The sequence below is a fragment of the Pelodiscus sinensis genome, chromosome 1, assembly GCF_049634645.1.
Source record: "Pelodiscus sinensis isolate JC-2024 chromosome 1, ASM4963464v1, whole genome shotgun sequence".
Classification (NCBI taxonomy): domain Eukaryota; kingdom Metazoa; phylum Chordata; order Testudines; family Trionychidae; genus Pelodiscus; species Pelodiscus sinensis.
The window spans coordinates 126,586,912-126,599,705 of NC_134711.1; the positions used below are offsets into that span (position 1 = coordinate 126,586,912).

The 12,794-nt window shown below is 39.7% G+C and overlaps 1 protein-coding gene across 1 annotated transcript in view; it reads left to right on the plus strand.

Annotated features, from left to right (window-relative positions):
• PRMT8 (protein arginine methyltransferase 8) overlaps positions 1-12,794 on the plus strand; it is a 121,083-nt gene that overhangs the window by 105,800 nt on the left and 2,489 nt on the right. The window contains exons 8-9 of the mRNA XM_006123033.4: positions 1,485-1,635; positions 12,260-12,381. Coding sequence (XP_006123095.1) covers positions 1,485-1,635; positions 12,260-12,381 — 273 coding nt within the window. The remainder of the gene's footprint in view (positions 1-1,484; positions 1,636-12,259; positions 12,382-12,794) is intronic.

Here is a 12,794-nt window from a genome sequence, read left to right on the forward strand (position 1 = left end):
ATTACCAAATTGTTGCACCTGACCACAAACAAAAGAGGAAGTGAAGGTGGATGTACTTACAGGGATATAATAATATGCACCATTAGAAATATAGAATTTCCCATACGATCAGATATGATAAATGGCTTACCAAGCCTTGTATCCTGCCTCTCACATTATCCAGGATTTGATAGGAAAACAATGAACATGCATAATACACCATCCCGGCCAACTGTGCAATGCTATACGTGCATGGGGAAAATTCATCCTGGTTCCTGAGGCAATCAGCTTATGCACTGAAGTGTGAGATCTGATTTGAGAATCTGCATAAGTACGCTACCTTGGAGATTGCATCTTCATAGTCCAATGCCACAGTCAAGCCACATTGGGACTCACTTACTTCCCTTCTGTGGTCTAAAAAAAATCCTTCACCTAAAATTTGGAATCCATTCTGTGATACAAGGTCGGAAAGCATGATTGGGGGGAAAGGGGCCATGTTGCCTCCTTTGCGGAGAGTCTGTTTATTTAGCGCTACATAGCAAACCCATAGTCCCCTCTGTTAAGAGGATCCAAGAGTGAAAAAAGTTGCCTTTCTGAATCAACATTCATAGAAGAGGCCTTACATATCAGCAAATGTAACCATGCTGCTAAGTAGAAATTAGAGGCAGCAAAATTTGGGAAATCATCTTACCCACATCCCTGCCAGAACTGGGTTGTTCATGACAATGTGTCCAGACATGGCCGAAGAAAATACATTTTAGAATTCAAATGAATATTCATGGAATATTTTCTGCATTATTCACTCAGCTATATATCTGTGTGCAGTTCTTACAAGTGATGAAAACTCCTTCCATCTCCTCTCAGGCCTGACCCAGGTAAACAGATGTGGTATGGCTTAATTTTCTTGCTGTCTCTGCTGCCAGCTTTCATGGCCCTGTCTCCATTTTTTTAAGTCTAAATTCTAATTTATTTCCAACCCTAAGGCTTGTACCCACTCCTAATTTATCATTAACTGTCCTCTGCCAGTTATGAAGGGTCAGATTCTGCCACTCTTACTCATGCTGAGTAATAAGTACAAGAGAGAATAAGGGTCTTGCAATTGGGCCTTAAAGATTCCCCCTTCTACTTTTTCTATTTCAAAGCATATTTTCGTACCTTATTTCTCTCTAACTACTGCAATCCCCCAGGGAAAATTTCCTTTCACTGGTTGACCTCTCCATTGTTCTTTGCTAAGCTAGTGAGTTATTTGGCTGGCTGCCTGGTTGTAAGATCCCCCCTTCTGGGTCATTTGCTGATTTCATGGATGCTATTCTTCTCAAATATGCCATTGATTTCTTACAGAGCAATGGGCTGCTAGTAATCTATATTGCTGAACAATAAATAAAATGTTTAAATATATCACTCAACGTGTAAAACAGATATGCTCACCTAGTCTAGTCAACACAAATCAAGATATATACAGACTTCTGTTATGTAAATAGCTTATTCTTTTTTGCTCTATGCAGGAAGTGGATATTTACACAGTGAAGACTGAAGAGCTGGCATTTACATCCGCTTTCTGCCTCCAAATTCAGCGCAACGACTACATCCATGCCCTAGTCACCTATTTTAATATTGAATTTACAAAGTGCCACAAGAAAATGGGATTTTCCACAGGTGCGTTATATCTTTACTGCCACAACTCCATTGCATCATAATCCTGAAGGTGAGAATGTGAATCTTTTATTCACATCGATGAACAGATACTCACTGCAGTAGTCCTATTTTTGTGAACTGCTCACCAAAGTGAGTAAGTAGTTCATAGTCTTGCCTTAGCCAGTATAGCTTATTAAAAAAAAAAATCTAATGACTGAGGTTGTGTCTACACTGCAGAGTTTTTCCAAAAAAAAGGCTGTTTTTCCAGAAAAACTTCACTTATGTCCACACTGCAATTGTGTACTTTCAACAGAAAGTCGAAAGAATACAAGGGTTTTTCCGACAGTGGTAAACCTCTTTCTATGAGGAAGTAACCTTTTTCTGAAAGAGCTCTTTTGGAAAAAGGCATGTGTGGATGGGGAAGAGGGTTCTTTTTCTAAAGAAGAAGCTTCTAGGAAAAAGCACAGTTTCCCTGGTGGCCACTCCATCCATATTAATCACATCTTACATGTGAGATAGCGTCCAATCAATGTGGATGCTATCTTTCAAAAAAGCACATAGCTTTTTTCATGTGCTTTTGCAGTATGGATGCTCTCTTTCGAAAGAAGTATTTCTGGAAGATCTCTTCCGGAAAAGCTTCTTCCGAAAGAAGCCTGTAGTCTAGATGTAGCCTGTCTGACTGTATTTAAATGGACAGGATACCAAAATATCACTGGGCCAGAGTATCATTTGCCCCAAGACAAGATTATGAAGCTGTGACAGGCCTTAAAGTGGATGTAACTTAGATGTTGTCAGAAAATTCCCACCCCACCAGAAAATTTTTATTTTGTTGAAAAATCTGAAATCAAAATATTATGTTGAAAAACTGAACTTGACTATGAAAAGTCAGAGTGGTATCTCATAGCAGTTATAGTAGAGTGCCTCACGTCCCCATTCTCCTCTATAGTGTGAATTCCCAGGTCTGACTAGAGCTCCCATGATGCACCAGGGTTTCATCATGGGACATGAAATCTGGCTCCATAGTGAAGGATAGCCATATGAATATACTGAAGAACAACTTCTATGAGGCACCTCAGTAATATAGCCAAATGAAAATATTTTGAAGAATTGTCAAAGTATTTGTTTTCAACTGAACTAATTTTTACTATTTAGTTGTTTGTTTTTGAATTACAATAAAAAAACGGATACTTATGAAAAAATATTTATTAACCCCCCCCCAATTTTTGACATATTTTTTAACCTTGATATCAACCGGAGTAGTGTATAAGGCCCGTTTTGCAAATAAGAATGTGGTCCAATGATACAATTGATGAATGTTGGCAGAGAACCACTTATGTCAATAAAACTACACTGATTAGCTTTATTTAGGTATTTGGCACATCATTATTAAACATTTTTAAATGGTAGAAGAGACTGACAATTGCCTAATAGATTTGAGCGTCTAGGATTACATGCCTCCATCTATTCAGACACATCGCGCTCCTCAGTTCAGGGAGCACAGACTATCAGATTACCTCAATCTTCTCTAAGGAACATTGGAGATGATTGGAACCCCCTGCATTCTCTCCCCGAAGCATCTGTGCTGGATCAGACTTCATTTGGCCCTAAAATGTTCCCATTTTGAAATTTTACCAGAGGCAAGCCAAACAGAGAAGAGATTAATGAAGCTCCTTTGGCGTGGATCTGGATTCTGGATCTAAACTCATGCATGCATGCACTCAGTGACATCCAACTAGTCACGTGGGTATGGGAAGCTTTCAAGGAAGCATTGCTACATAATTTAGCACTTGTCTACACACTACAGCGGGTTGAGATTTTTTTGGTTGAAACATATATCCTCAGAAAATGCTGATTTGTAGAAACAAAAAGTGTTGGTTTCAACAAAGGATCGGTTTTGGCAAATGTTCCTCTTCAAAAAACTTTTGAAATAAATAAACATTTCAAAATTGTGGAAAAGTTGCATTATGATATTTTGTAAACAAAAAGGTTAATTTTTTCTCCAAAACAACTTTTTGGTTCAAAGTTGTAATTAAGTCATACTAAGGGAAGGTAAAATAACAAAACATTTGATATAAACATGGACTGTTTTTAAATTATGGAAATGACTTGATTTTGATTGGTGCAATAAAAAAATTGGATTGTCAGTTTGTGAAAACTTTAGAGATATTTACATTTCATCCCTTTTTGGGACAGCAAAATTATTCAAAATTATAACAGTTCTTACTTTAAGGGGAAACTATTTCCCATCCAGCTGTGCTACACACATAAGTTGTACCACTTTCATTATAACAATATACTAAGCAGGTCAGTCTCCATTAGTGTAAATATTAGTTTAAAGGTGCATATAGTGGCCTGTTCCCATAAAGAAGAGGGTATAAGCTCTCCTAATATAAGGCACATTTTTATTGGTATAAATACTTCCATACCAGGATTGTGTTAGTATATCTATTTCAGCTATCCAAAAAAAAAAAAAAATCACACCATCTAAACCAAATTTGTGATACTGGTACTAAATCTGTGAGCAAACCAGACCTCAGCATCTTTCTCATTATCTCATGAGTCTGATTATGTTAATGTGATTTCAGAGAATGCATGATAGTAATACTGGAAGAAACTCAGTTTGGCTTGTCACAGACAGTTGCATTTTTACTATGAAGAGCATACTGAACACATATCATTGTCTCCAGCAGACAGCAATTTAAATCAACTTCTCTTAGCAGAAAGAGAGAAGAATAAGCAAGCAAAAAGACTCCTAAATTCTTATGTGTTTCTCATCTCTCTGTCTGGTCACATTGACCCAGACTTGCCAATAAATACAAAGACTCGTTTAACAGGGGGGGAAATCTCTCTCTCTCTTTTTTGGTTTTCTTTTTATAAATAGCTCTTCTGGAATTACTGTGTTATCATCTTTCAGTGAAATGGGATTGGGAGAGGGTTGTCTCTAAATACAGTGTCTTATGCAAGTCTTAAAAATATTTTTATTGTGTTAAAATATGTGTGAAAAATATTGCTATGGTTTATGAGATTCATTTGTTTGGAAAACCATCTTTCATATTTCTGTGGAACATTAGCTCTTCTCTCACACTGAGGTAAATAAGAAATGACTGGATTGAAACCAATAGTATTATATTAGGTAAAACCAATGTGACATCAGAATCAGTCCTCTTAATTTACAAGCACAGTATTTCAGCGTGGCAGAATCTGTGGATAATCCATGTAAGAAAAGTAAAGAACAGGAAAAGGGCATTTAGTTCTATATACCAGACTTTTGTTGTTGTGAATTTTCACCTTACATTCCTGTTCATTCATGCTCTTTGCTCCCATCCTTGGCTGGTAATTTATTCCCTGGAGCTGATTCTCCTCTCATACCAGTGTAACTCCATTAATTTCAGTTACTTCAGATTTACACTGATTTAAACATTGTATTTTAGTCCTACGGAAATGGAAGATTAAAATAAATGTGATGGAGGAAGTTAGAAGGCTTTTCATGCAAGATGTGATTGTTTTATTATCCATGAGATCATGGAGTCATGAGGAAGAAGTGGGTCTTAAAATGGTTACATATCTGAACAGATTCATGGAATCAATTAATTTAATGCCTGGGTCCACAATTTAGACCAGGGCCCCAATGTACTAGGTGTTGTATAAACATCTCAAGGCTTGTCTACATTGTCCTGCAGTTCAGCCTACAAAAGTGTGAACAGCAGTGGACACCAAAGTGCAACTCTGTAACTCCCATGTGAACAGTACAGATGTGAACTAAAAGGTTCCTATTTTGCATTAACTTTGTCCTCTTCAAAGTTTGCAACCACAGTGTCCAGAGGGGAGAGTTATAGATCTGCACATTAGTGTGCACTGCTTTTCATACCCCTATAGTCTGAATCGTGGGGCAGTGTAGACACAACCTCACTGGGGTCTGTCGGTACTACTGTGATTGGGACTAACAGACTGTTTCTGTTGTAAATTTTTACAACATAAATAAGAGAAAAAAAGAGTGAAAGAAAGGAAGTATTCCTTTCACCAATTTTATAAATAGGCAACTGTCACAGACACGCTGTTAAGTAATTTGCCCAAGAACTCAGCTGGCTGTCCTAATAAGGAATGTGTCCATGGAAATCATCAAGCAATGTAATACAAGGATATAAGAATCATGAAAGCAAGCTTGGGAAATAAAAAAAATGTAGAGTAAAATTTTCAAAAGTGCACAATTGACTTAGGAATCCCATTTTCAAAAGTGACTTAGGAATATAAATATTAGTGAAATTCAGGGAGATTTAGGCTCTGAAGGCTGAGGTGTGAAATCAATGGGAGTTAGGTGCCCAAATACATTTAATTGTCTGGGCTTAGGTAATTTTGAAAATTTTTCTCTCAGGTCTATACTAGGACCTTAGGCTGAAATTAAACCTCCAAAGCCGAATTTGTAAGTGATGCATCCACACTATCAAGCCCGTTATTCCAGAATAAGGGGACGTGGAATTTGAGCTTTGTAGACCTAATTTTCATGAGAAATAACTCTATTCCCAAACTTGTAGTCTGAAATAGCGTTAGCGTGGCTACTCTGGTGCCACTAATTCAAACTAATTTGGGAGCTTCCTGGGGCTCTGAACACAAGGTAGCATATCCACATTAATGGAACCTGCCTCGCACTACATTCGATTCTTCCTCATAGTGAGGACATCGAGCTTCGAATTTATAAAATTAGGTGCCCAGAAGTTGAATTTAGTAAATTCAAAATAATCTCCTAGTGTAAACATGGCCTAAGAGAGAGTAAAGTGCAATAGCAGGAAATATTAAAACCCACCAGTATGGAATATGCTTGGTGAATCCTAAGAGAAGGACTGTTCCAAATCTCAAGAAAGTTAATGTGAAGATCTGTGAATGTTATGGGCTTTCAGGGCTGGCCTTACCATGAGGTGAACTGAGACAGCCGCCTCAGGTGCCAGACTGTAGGGGGCGCCACTAGGCCCCAGGGTGTAGAAAATTGTGTCTGCTGCTGGTGCTGCGAAGGGGCATGGGGACGTCATTTGAGCTCCCTGCCTCAGGTGCCAAAATGTTGTGGGCCAGCCCTATGGGCTTTGGATCAAGGGCTAGTTGTGCAGCAGACTCTCTGAGGTAGAAGAACACAAAAAATAAAATGAAGTCAAAGTAGGTTTACAAGTGGTGGCTCAAAAGATCTGAAAATAAAAATTAAAAACCAAAGCCAAAACCGGTGGAAATGCAAAAGGGGAAAGGAAAGGAAAGGGACAAACACATTCTGTTGAATTATCAGGGGGAAGGGAAGATATAGACAGTAGAATTAGTAAAGGCCTGGTCCATCAATCCCTGAAAGCAAATGGCATTCTAATGGGGCAGGTTTGCAAGGTCAGGCCTCTAATGCTAGCCAAATGAGCAAAGGGAAATAAGAAGTATTTTCAAAAATATATTAATAGAAAGGAATCCCTGGGTAGAAAGAGGATCCATCAGTAAATTAAAAGGATGTGTGAATGAAATTAATAAAACAAAATGGTTGAGATATTGAATCATCTTAGAGGACATCCTGTAACAGATGAGCTTTGGATCACATATCTGCATCTAGATTTAGTCATTCAGTGTAAACTCTGGGAGCAGAAGAGAGTTCTAAATCTCTGAGAATATTCAGAGGCAGGTTACCCCAGTCATATCTTTCTTTTGCATTAAAAATGGAACTCTTTGCTCAGAAGATTAAAGCAAAGCTAAACATTAAAGTGGGAAGTATGAGAGCAAAATCTGGTTTTATATCCTGCTGCTGTCTTTATGATGATTTCTAACCTATTTAGTCCTCTCCCAAATGTGATGAACAGTATTGAGAATTTTGAAAAAACATACCAGGCTGTAAATTAATTATAGCATAGAAGATTGCTCAGGCCTTGATGCCGAGGGAAATTCAGACAAATTCAGGGCATATTTTTGCATTTAAAGGACCAGCTAAATGTCTGAAATCCTTAGACGTAGAAACCCTATGTTCAGTTAATTGAAATACTTTTGCAGGGTTGATCCTTCACTTCTTCTGCAGGTAAGAAGTTATGGGGAATTATTCTGAAGGAGAATTATTTGTTTATTGTAGTTATGTTAGTTTGCCCATTTCTGGTAGCAAACATACTATACTTCTGTACTATCATAAAGGAAGACACAACCCCCAATCCAAAGAACTCACAATCTAAAACAGATATAGCAAAAGAACAGCTAGCCAAATGCGGTCATCAGTGCAGTCATCTCAGTTTACACCAGCTGAGGATTGTCCCAAAATAGTTAAGGTAGAGACTAGCTCTGTCTTGCTGATTCAGTGGTTTTTGGCAAATGTATAAGATACTGAGCCATTGGCTTTAGTGATGTTACGCCAGCAGAGAATTGGGCCCACTGACTATTCCCTTTACTCCTGAATCTGCCATTAGTAGTTGGGTGGATTCTTGTAAGCGTGGTCCTCAAGAATATGGAGAATTTATAAACTATTCAAGATTGGTGGGAATTTGTTTTCTCATAATGGGAAAATATTCAAGATTTTGTACATTTTTTCCTATTTAAAACTGAGACAAAGTCAAAAAGCTCAAAAATTGTTCACAAAGCAACATATCTAATTTTGTTTTGTTTTGATTTATTTAAATATTTTGTTTAAAAATGTTGAGATATTTCATTTCGCTCAATCATTTTTCACATTTTTAAGTTATTATTAGCTTCAGGGAGTCGCTGTGTTAGTCTGTACCTACAAAAACAATGAAGACTCCCCTGCACCTTAGAGTATGTCTACACTGCACTGCTATTTTGGGATAGAGGTATCCTGAAATAGCTACCCCATATCCCAGGAATGCGACCTTTATTTTGAAATATTTTTGAAATATATTGAAATATTTTTCAAAATAACGGACTATTTTACCATCCCGGTAAATCTTGTTGCATGAGGGTTAAGGAATGGCTCGTAATAGTGCTTTATTTTGAAATTTGGTGCCGTGTAGATACACCAAATTTTGAAATAGCCTATTTTGAAGTAAAATTTTTGAAAAAAAGATACGCAATTTGCGTAGCACAAATTGTGTATCTTATTTCGGGTTTTGGGTGCAGTGTAGATGCACCCTTACAGACTAACAGATTTATTAGGGCATAAGTTACAGAAGCAGGGGTATATATAAGAAAGAAGTTGCTTGTGTTAATGAGGGTGGAAGTGGGTTATTCACAGCATTTGGTGTGGGCATGTGAATACGAGAGAGGAAATTGTCTTTGTAATACATTAACCAGTTGAGATCCTTATTCATTTCTATGTTGATAGTGCTGAATTTGCAAATGAATTCCAGTTCAGCTGTCTCAAATCTGAAAGTAGTCCTTCTAAAAAAGAATTTCAAACCCCAATGAAGTGGATTTTATCCACAAAAGATTATGCCCTAATAAATCTGTTAGACTAAGGCCATGTCGACACTAGAAGATTATTTTGAATTTGCTAAGTTCAACTTCTTGGCACCCAATTTTACAAATTCAAAGTTGCGTGTCCTCACAATGGGGAAGAATTGAATGTAGTCCTAGGCAGGCTCTGTTAATGTGGATGCTCTACCTTGGACTCAGAGCCCCAAGAAGCACTCTGGGGAGCTGAGGGAGGCCTCCCAGAGGCCAAATAGTTTGAATTAGTGGCACCAAAGTGTCCACACTAACATTATTTTGGACTCGCAAGTTCAGGAATAGCATTATTCCTTGAGAAAATAGGACTACAGAGTTCAAATTCCATGGTCCCTTATTCTGGAATAATGGGCTTGGTAGGGTGGATGCACTGTTTATAAATTCAACCTTGGGGATCTAATTTCAGACTAAGGTCCTGGGCTACGTCTAGACTGGCATGATTTTCTGCAAATGCTTTTAACGGAAAAGTTTTTCCATTACAAGCATTTGCGGAAAAACGCGTCTAGATTGGCACAGACGCTTTAGCACAAAAGCACTTTTTGCAGAAAAGCGTCCGTGCCAATCTAGACACGGTTTTGCGCAAGAAAGCCCCAATTACCATTTTTGCCATCAGGGGTTTTTTGTGCAAAACAGTTTTTAGCTGTCTACACTGGACCTCTTGCACAAATACATTTGCGCCAGAGGGCTTTTTCCCGAACGGGAGCAGCATAGTATTTGCGGAAGAACACTGACAATCTTACATTAGATCGTCAGTGTTCTTGCGCAAATTCAAGCGGACAGTGTAGACAGCTGGCAAGTTTTTCCGCAAAAGCAGTCTCTTTTGCGGAAAAACTTGCCAGTCCAGATGCAGCCCTAGTGTAGACCAGGCCTAAGGTGCCACAGGACTGCTTGTAATAATTAGCTTAAATTTCAAAACTTAAATTTCAAAACTAAAACTATTTTCAAACCAGGAAACCAAATTTGTTTCATTTAGAAAATGCCAAAACAGGACATCTAGACAATTGCAGATTTCCCCTCCCCCCAATGTTTTCTGACTCGAGTAAGTTGCCTTTACTGTGCTAAACAAACATTTTTCGATGGAAAGAAATATCACTGAGTATTTCCTGAACAACTCTAGTGGCTATGCAGTCCAGATCAGAAAGGGCAACCCATGCATAGGGGATAGAGCCTCGTGCAAGAAAAATAGACCAAGATCACACTGAGGCTGGAGTTGTTGATGTCACATTCCTAAGGCCTGTTTCTCAAAATAGCCACCTTGAAGGCTTGTCTCTGAAGACTTTTCAGGTTACTTATGAAATCAGAGGCAGCAAATAAGCAAAATATTTACATATATTTTTTCAAAAAAATCAGTTGAACCTAGTTTAATTTGGTAATGATTTCCATTGGAAGCTGGGAGTTCTAGATAGCACCCAGAGAAATGCAGTGTCGTTCAGGTTTTAGGAAACTTGTCTGATAGTCAAAGGAAGTGGGTTCTTGTCTTAGTTCTGTCATTGGCTCACTATATGACCTTGGAAAGTCACTCAGGGCTTAAGTCGGGGCAGGCAAGAGGTGGCTCGCGGGCTGCATCTGACCTGCCAAGCCACTGGATCCGGCGTGTGGCCACCTCACGGGCACTCTTACTATGCAGCAGCTGCTGCTTTAAAAGCTGGCTCTCCATGCTCTGAACACTGGGGAGGAACTGGGAGGCTTTCCCCCTAGCAAAATCCCTTAGCTCCCATTTGCCAGTTTCCAGCTAATAGGAGCTAAGAAATTTTGCTGGAGGAAGGGGCAAAGCGAAGCTTCCTCTGCCCCTCATTTCCCCCTCCCCATAATGGAGCAGAACCATGTGGAACAGCCAGTCCAGCAGACAGGCATGGAGCCTGTCTCAGGTTCTGCAGGGCTCCTGGCTGGGAGCTGCCTAGGTAAGTGTCTCTTAGCCAGAGCCTACCTCTGGCACCCCACCTTCTCTCTCCCCACAACTTCCTGTCCCAGGTCATCACCTAAACCCTCTGTAACCCCTCTCTCCACCTCCTCCAAGTCATGACTCCCTCCCAGACCCTACACTCCCTTCTACATGCCTCCCCCAGGCCAGAATCCTCTCCTGCACCCATACCCCATTCTGGACACTGCCCCCCCCGAGCCTCTGCCCCAGATCATAACCCCCTCCTCCATCCAAACTCCCTCTCAGACCCCACACCTCCTCCTCCACCCCAGTCCTCTATCCCAAGCTACTTTCTATACTCCACCTGCTGTCCCTGATGATCCCGCACCCTCTCCACAAAATGCAGCCCTTGACCACTTACCAAAATCTTAGAGTGCCCCCCCATTTAAAATTATTGCCCACCCCAGCTTAAGTTGATGTAACCTACCTTGCACAGGCGTATAAAAAAGCCCTATCTGCAAGCAACATTAGTTAAAGACCAATTTAAAAACAGTGTCTACACCATACTACGTCAGTGAGAAATGCTCTCCTGCCAACATAGCTTCCACCACTTGTTTAGGTGGACTAATTAAGCTGATGGGAGAGCTTGCCTGTCAGCATAGCATGCCTTCACCAGACACACTGTATCTGCATCGATGCAGCAAGATATTGAAGACAAGCCCTTAGCCCACAAATTGTATAATGATACAGGCAGTCCCCGGGTTACGTACAAGATAGGGACTGTAGGTTTGTTCTTAAGTTGAATTTGTATGTAAGTCGGAACTGGTACATATTGTAGGGGAAACTCTAGCCAAACATTTCTCCAGAGCTCAGTTTTATTCTCCCACACCTCACTTCCCTCAGTCCTTTATTCTCAAGCTGAGGTGTCTGCTGAGAAAAGCCGCTCCGCATCTCCCTGGTCTGCTGGAGGGAGGGGGGGGGGGGGCGCTAGCTTCGCGTCTCCCTGGTCTGCTGGGGGGAAGCAGCTAGTGCAGGGTTGCCTCACCCTGTTTGTAAGTAGGGATCTGATGTAAGTCGGATCCATGTAACCCGGGGACTGCCTGTACTTACCTTTCTTGTAAGTGCTCTGAGATCTTTAAGTAAAAGGCACTGTAAGTAATGCCTGTTTCACTTCTGATTAACAGCAATGTAAATCTGGAGTAAGTCTGCTGAAGTCAGTGAAATTACACTACCGTAAGTAGGATCTGTACAAGTGTTATGATAGATTGTGAATTGAAATCAGCTATGAGAAGAGAATTTTTCCCGCTTTTTCAGAGTCAAATGTTCTATTCATAGGACAGCCATAAATGCCTTTTCATATAAATGCCAATATCTGTTTTGTAGCCCCTGATGCTCCATATACCCACTGGAAGCAAACTGTCTTCTACTTAGAGGATTACCTAACTGTGAGAAGAGGTGAAGAAATCTATGGATCTATATCCATGAAACCAAATGCAAAAAATGTGGTAGGTCAGCTACCTTGGTTTTAATTTGTAGTTGTAATGCTCCCTGTACTATTGCAAGAGTAAACAGAGTGAGCTTGTTAGAGTCTGAACTTAAGTTTGGTCACGGGAAGTCTGTTCACAACCTCATTGAAATTAGATGCAAATAACTATGTTAATGCAATATTAATGTTACACTGTTAAAATTGTAAAGCAGTCAGGGTGGGTGAAAAAGAAAGGTTTCTAATACAGAGTTAGGTCAGTTGTACAAAGTATCATGTATGTTTTCTGGCTCTGACTTTGTGACATAAAAAGGAAGGGCGTGTTTCTATTGCCATCAAAATCAATAATATTCCTGTGGTTTTCAGTGGTGGATGATCAGGCGTAATTACTTAAGTTACACATTTGGAGCTATATTTTCAAAAGAACTGAGATCC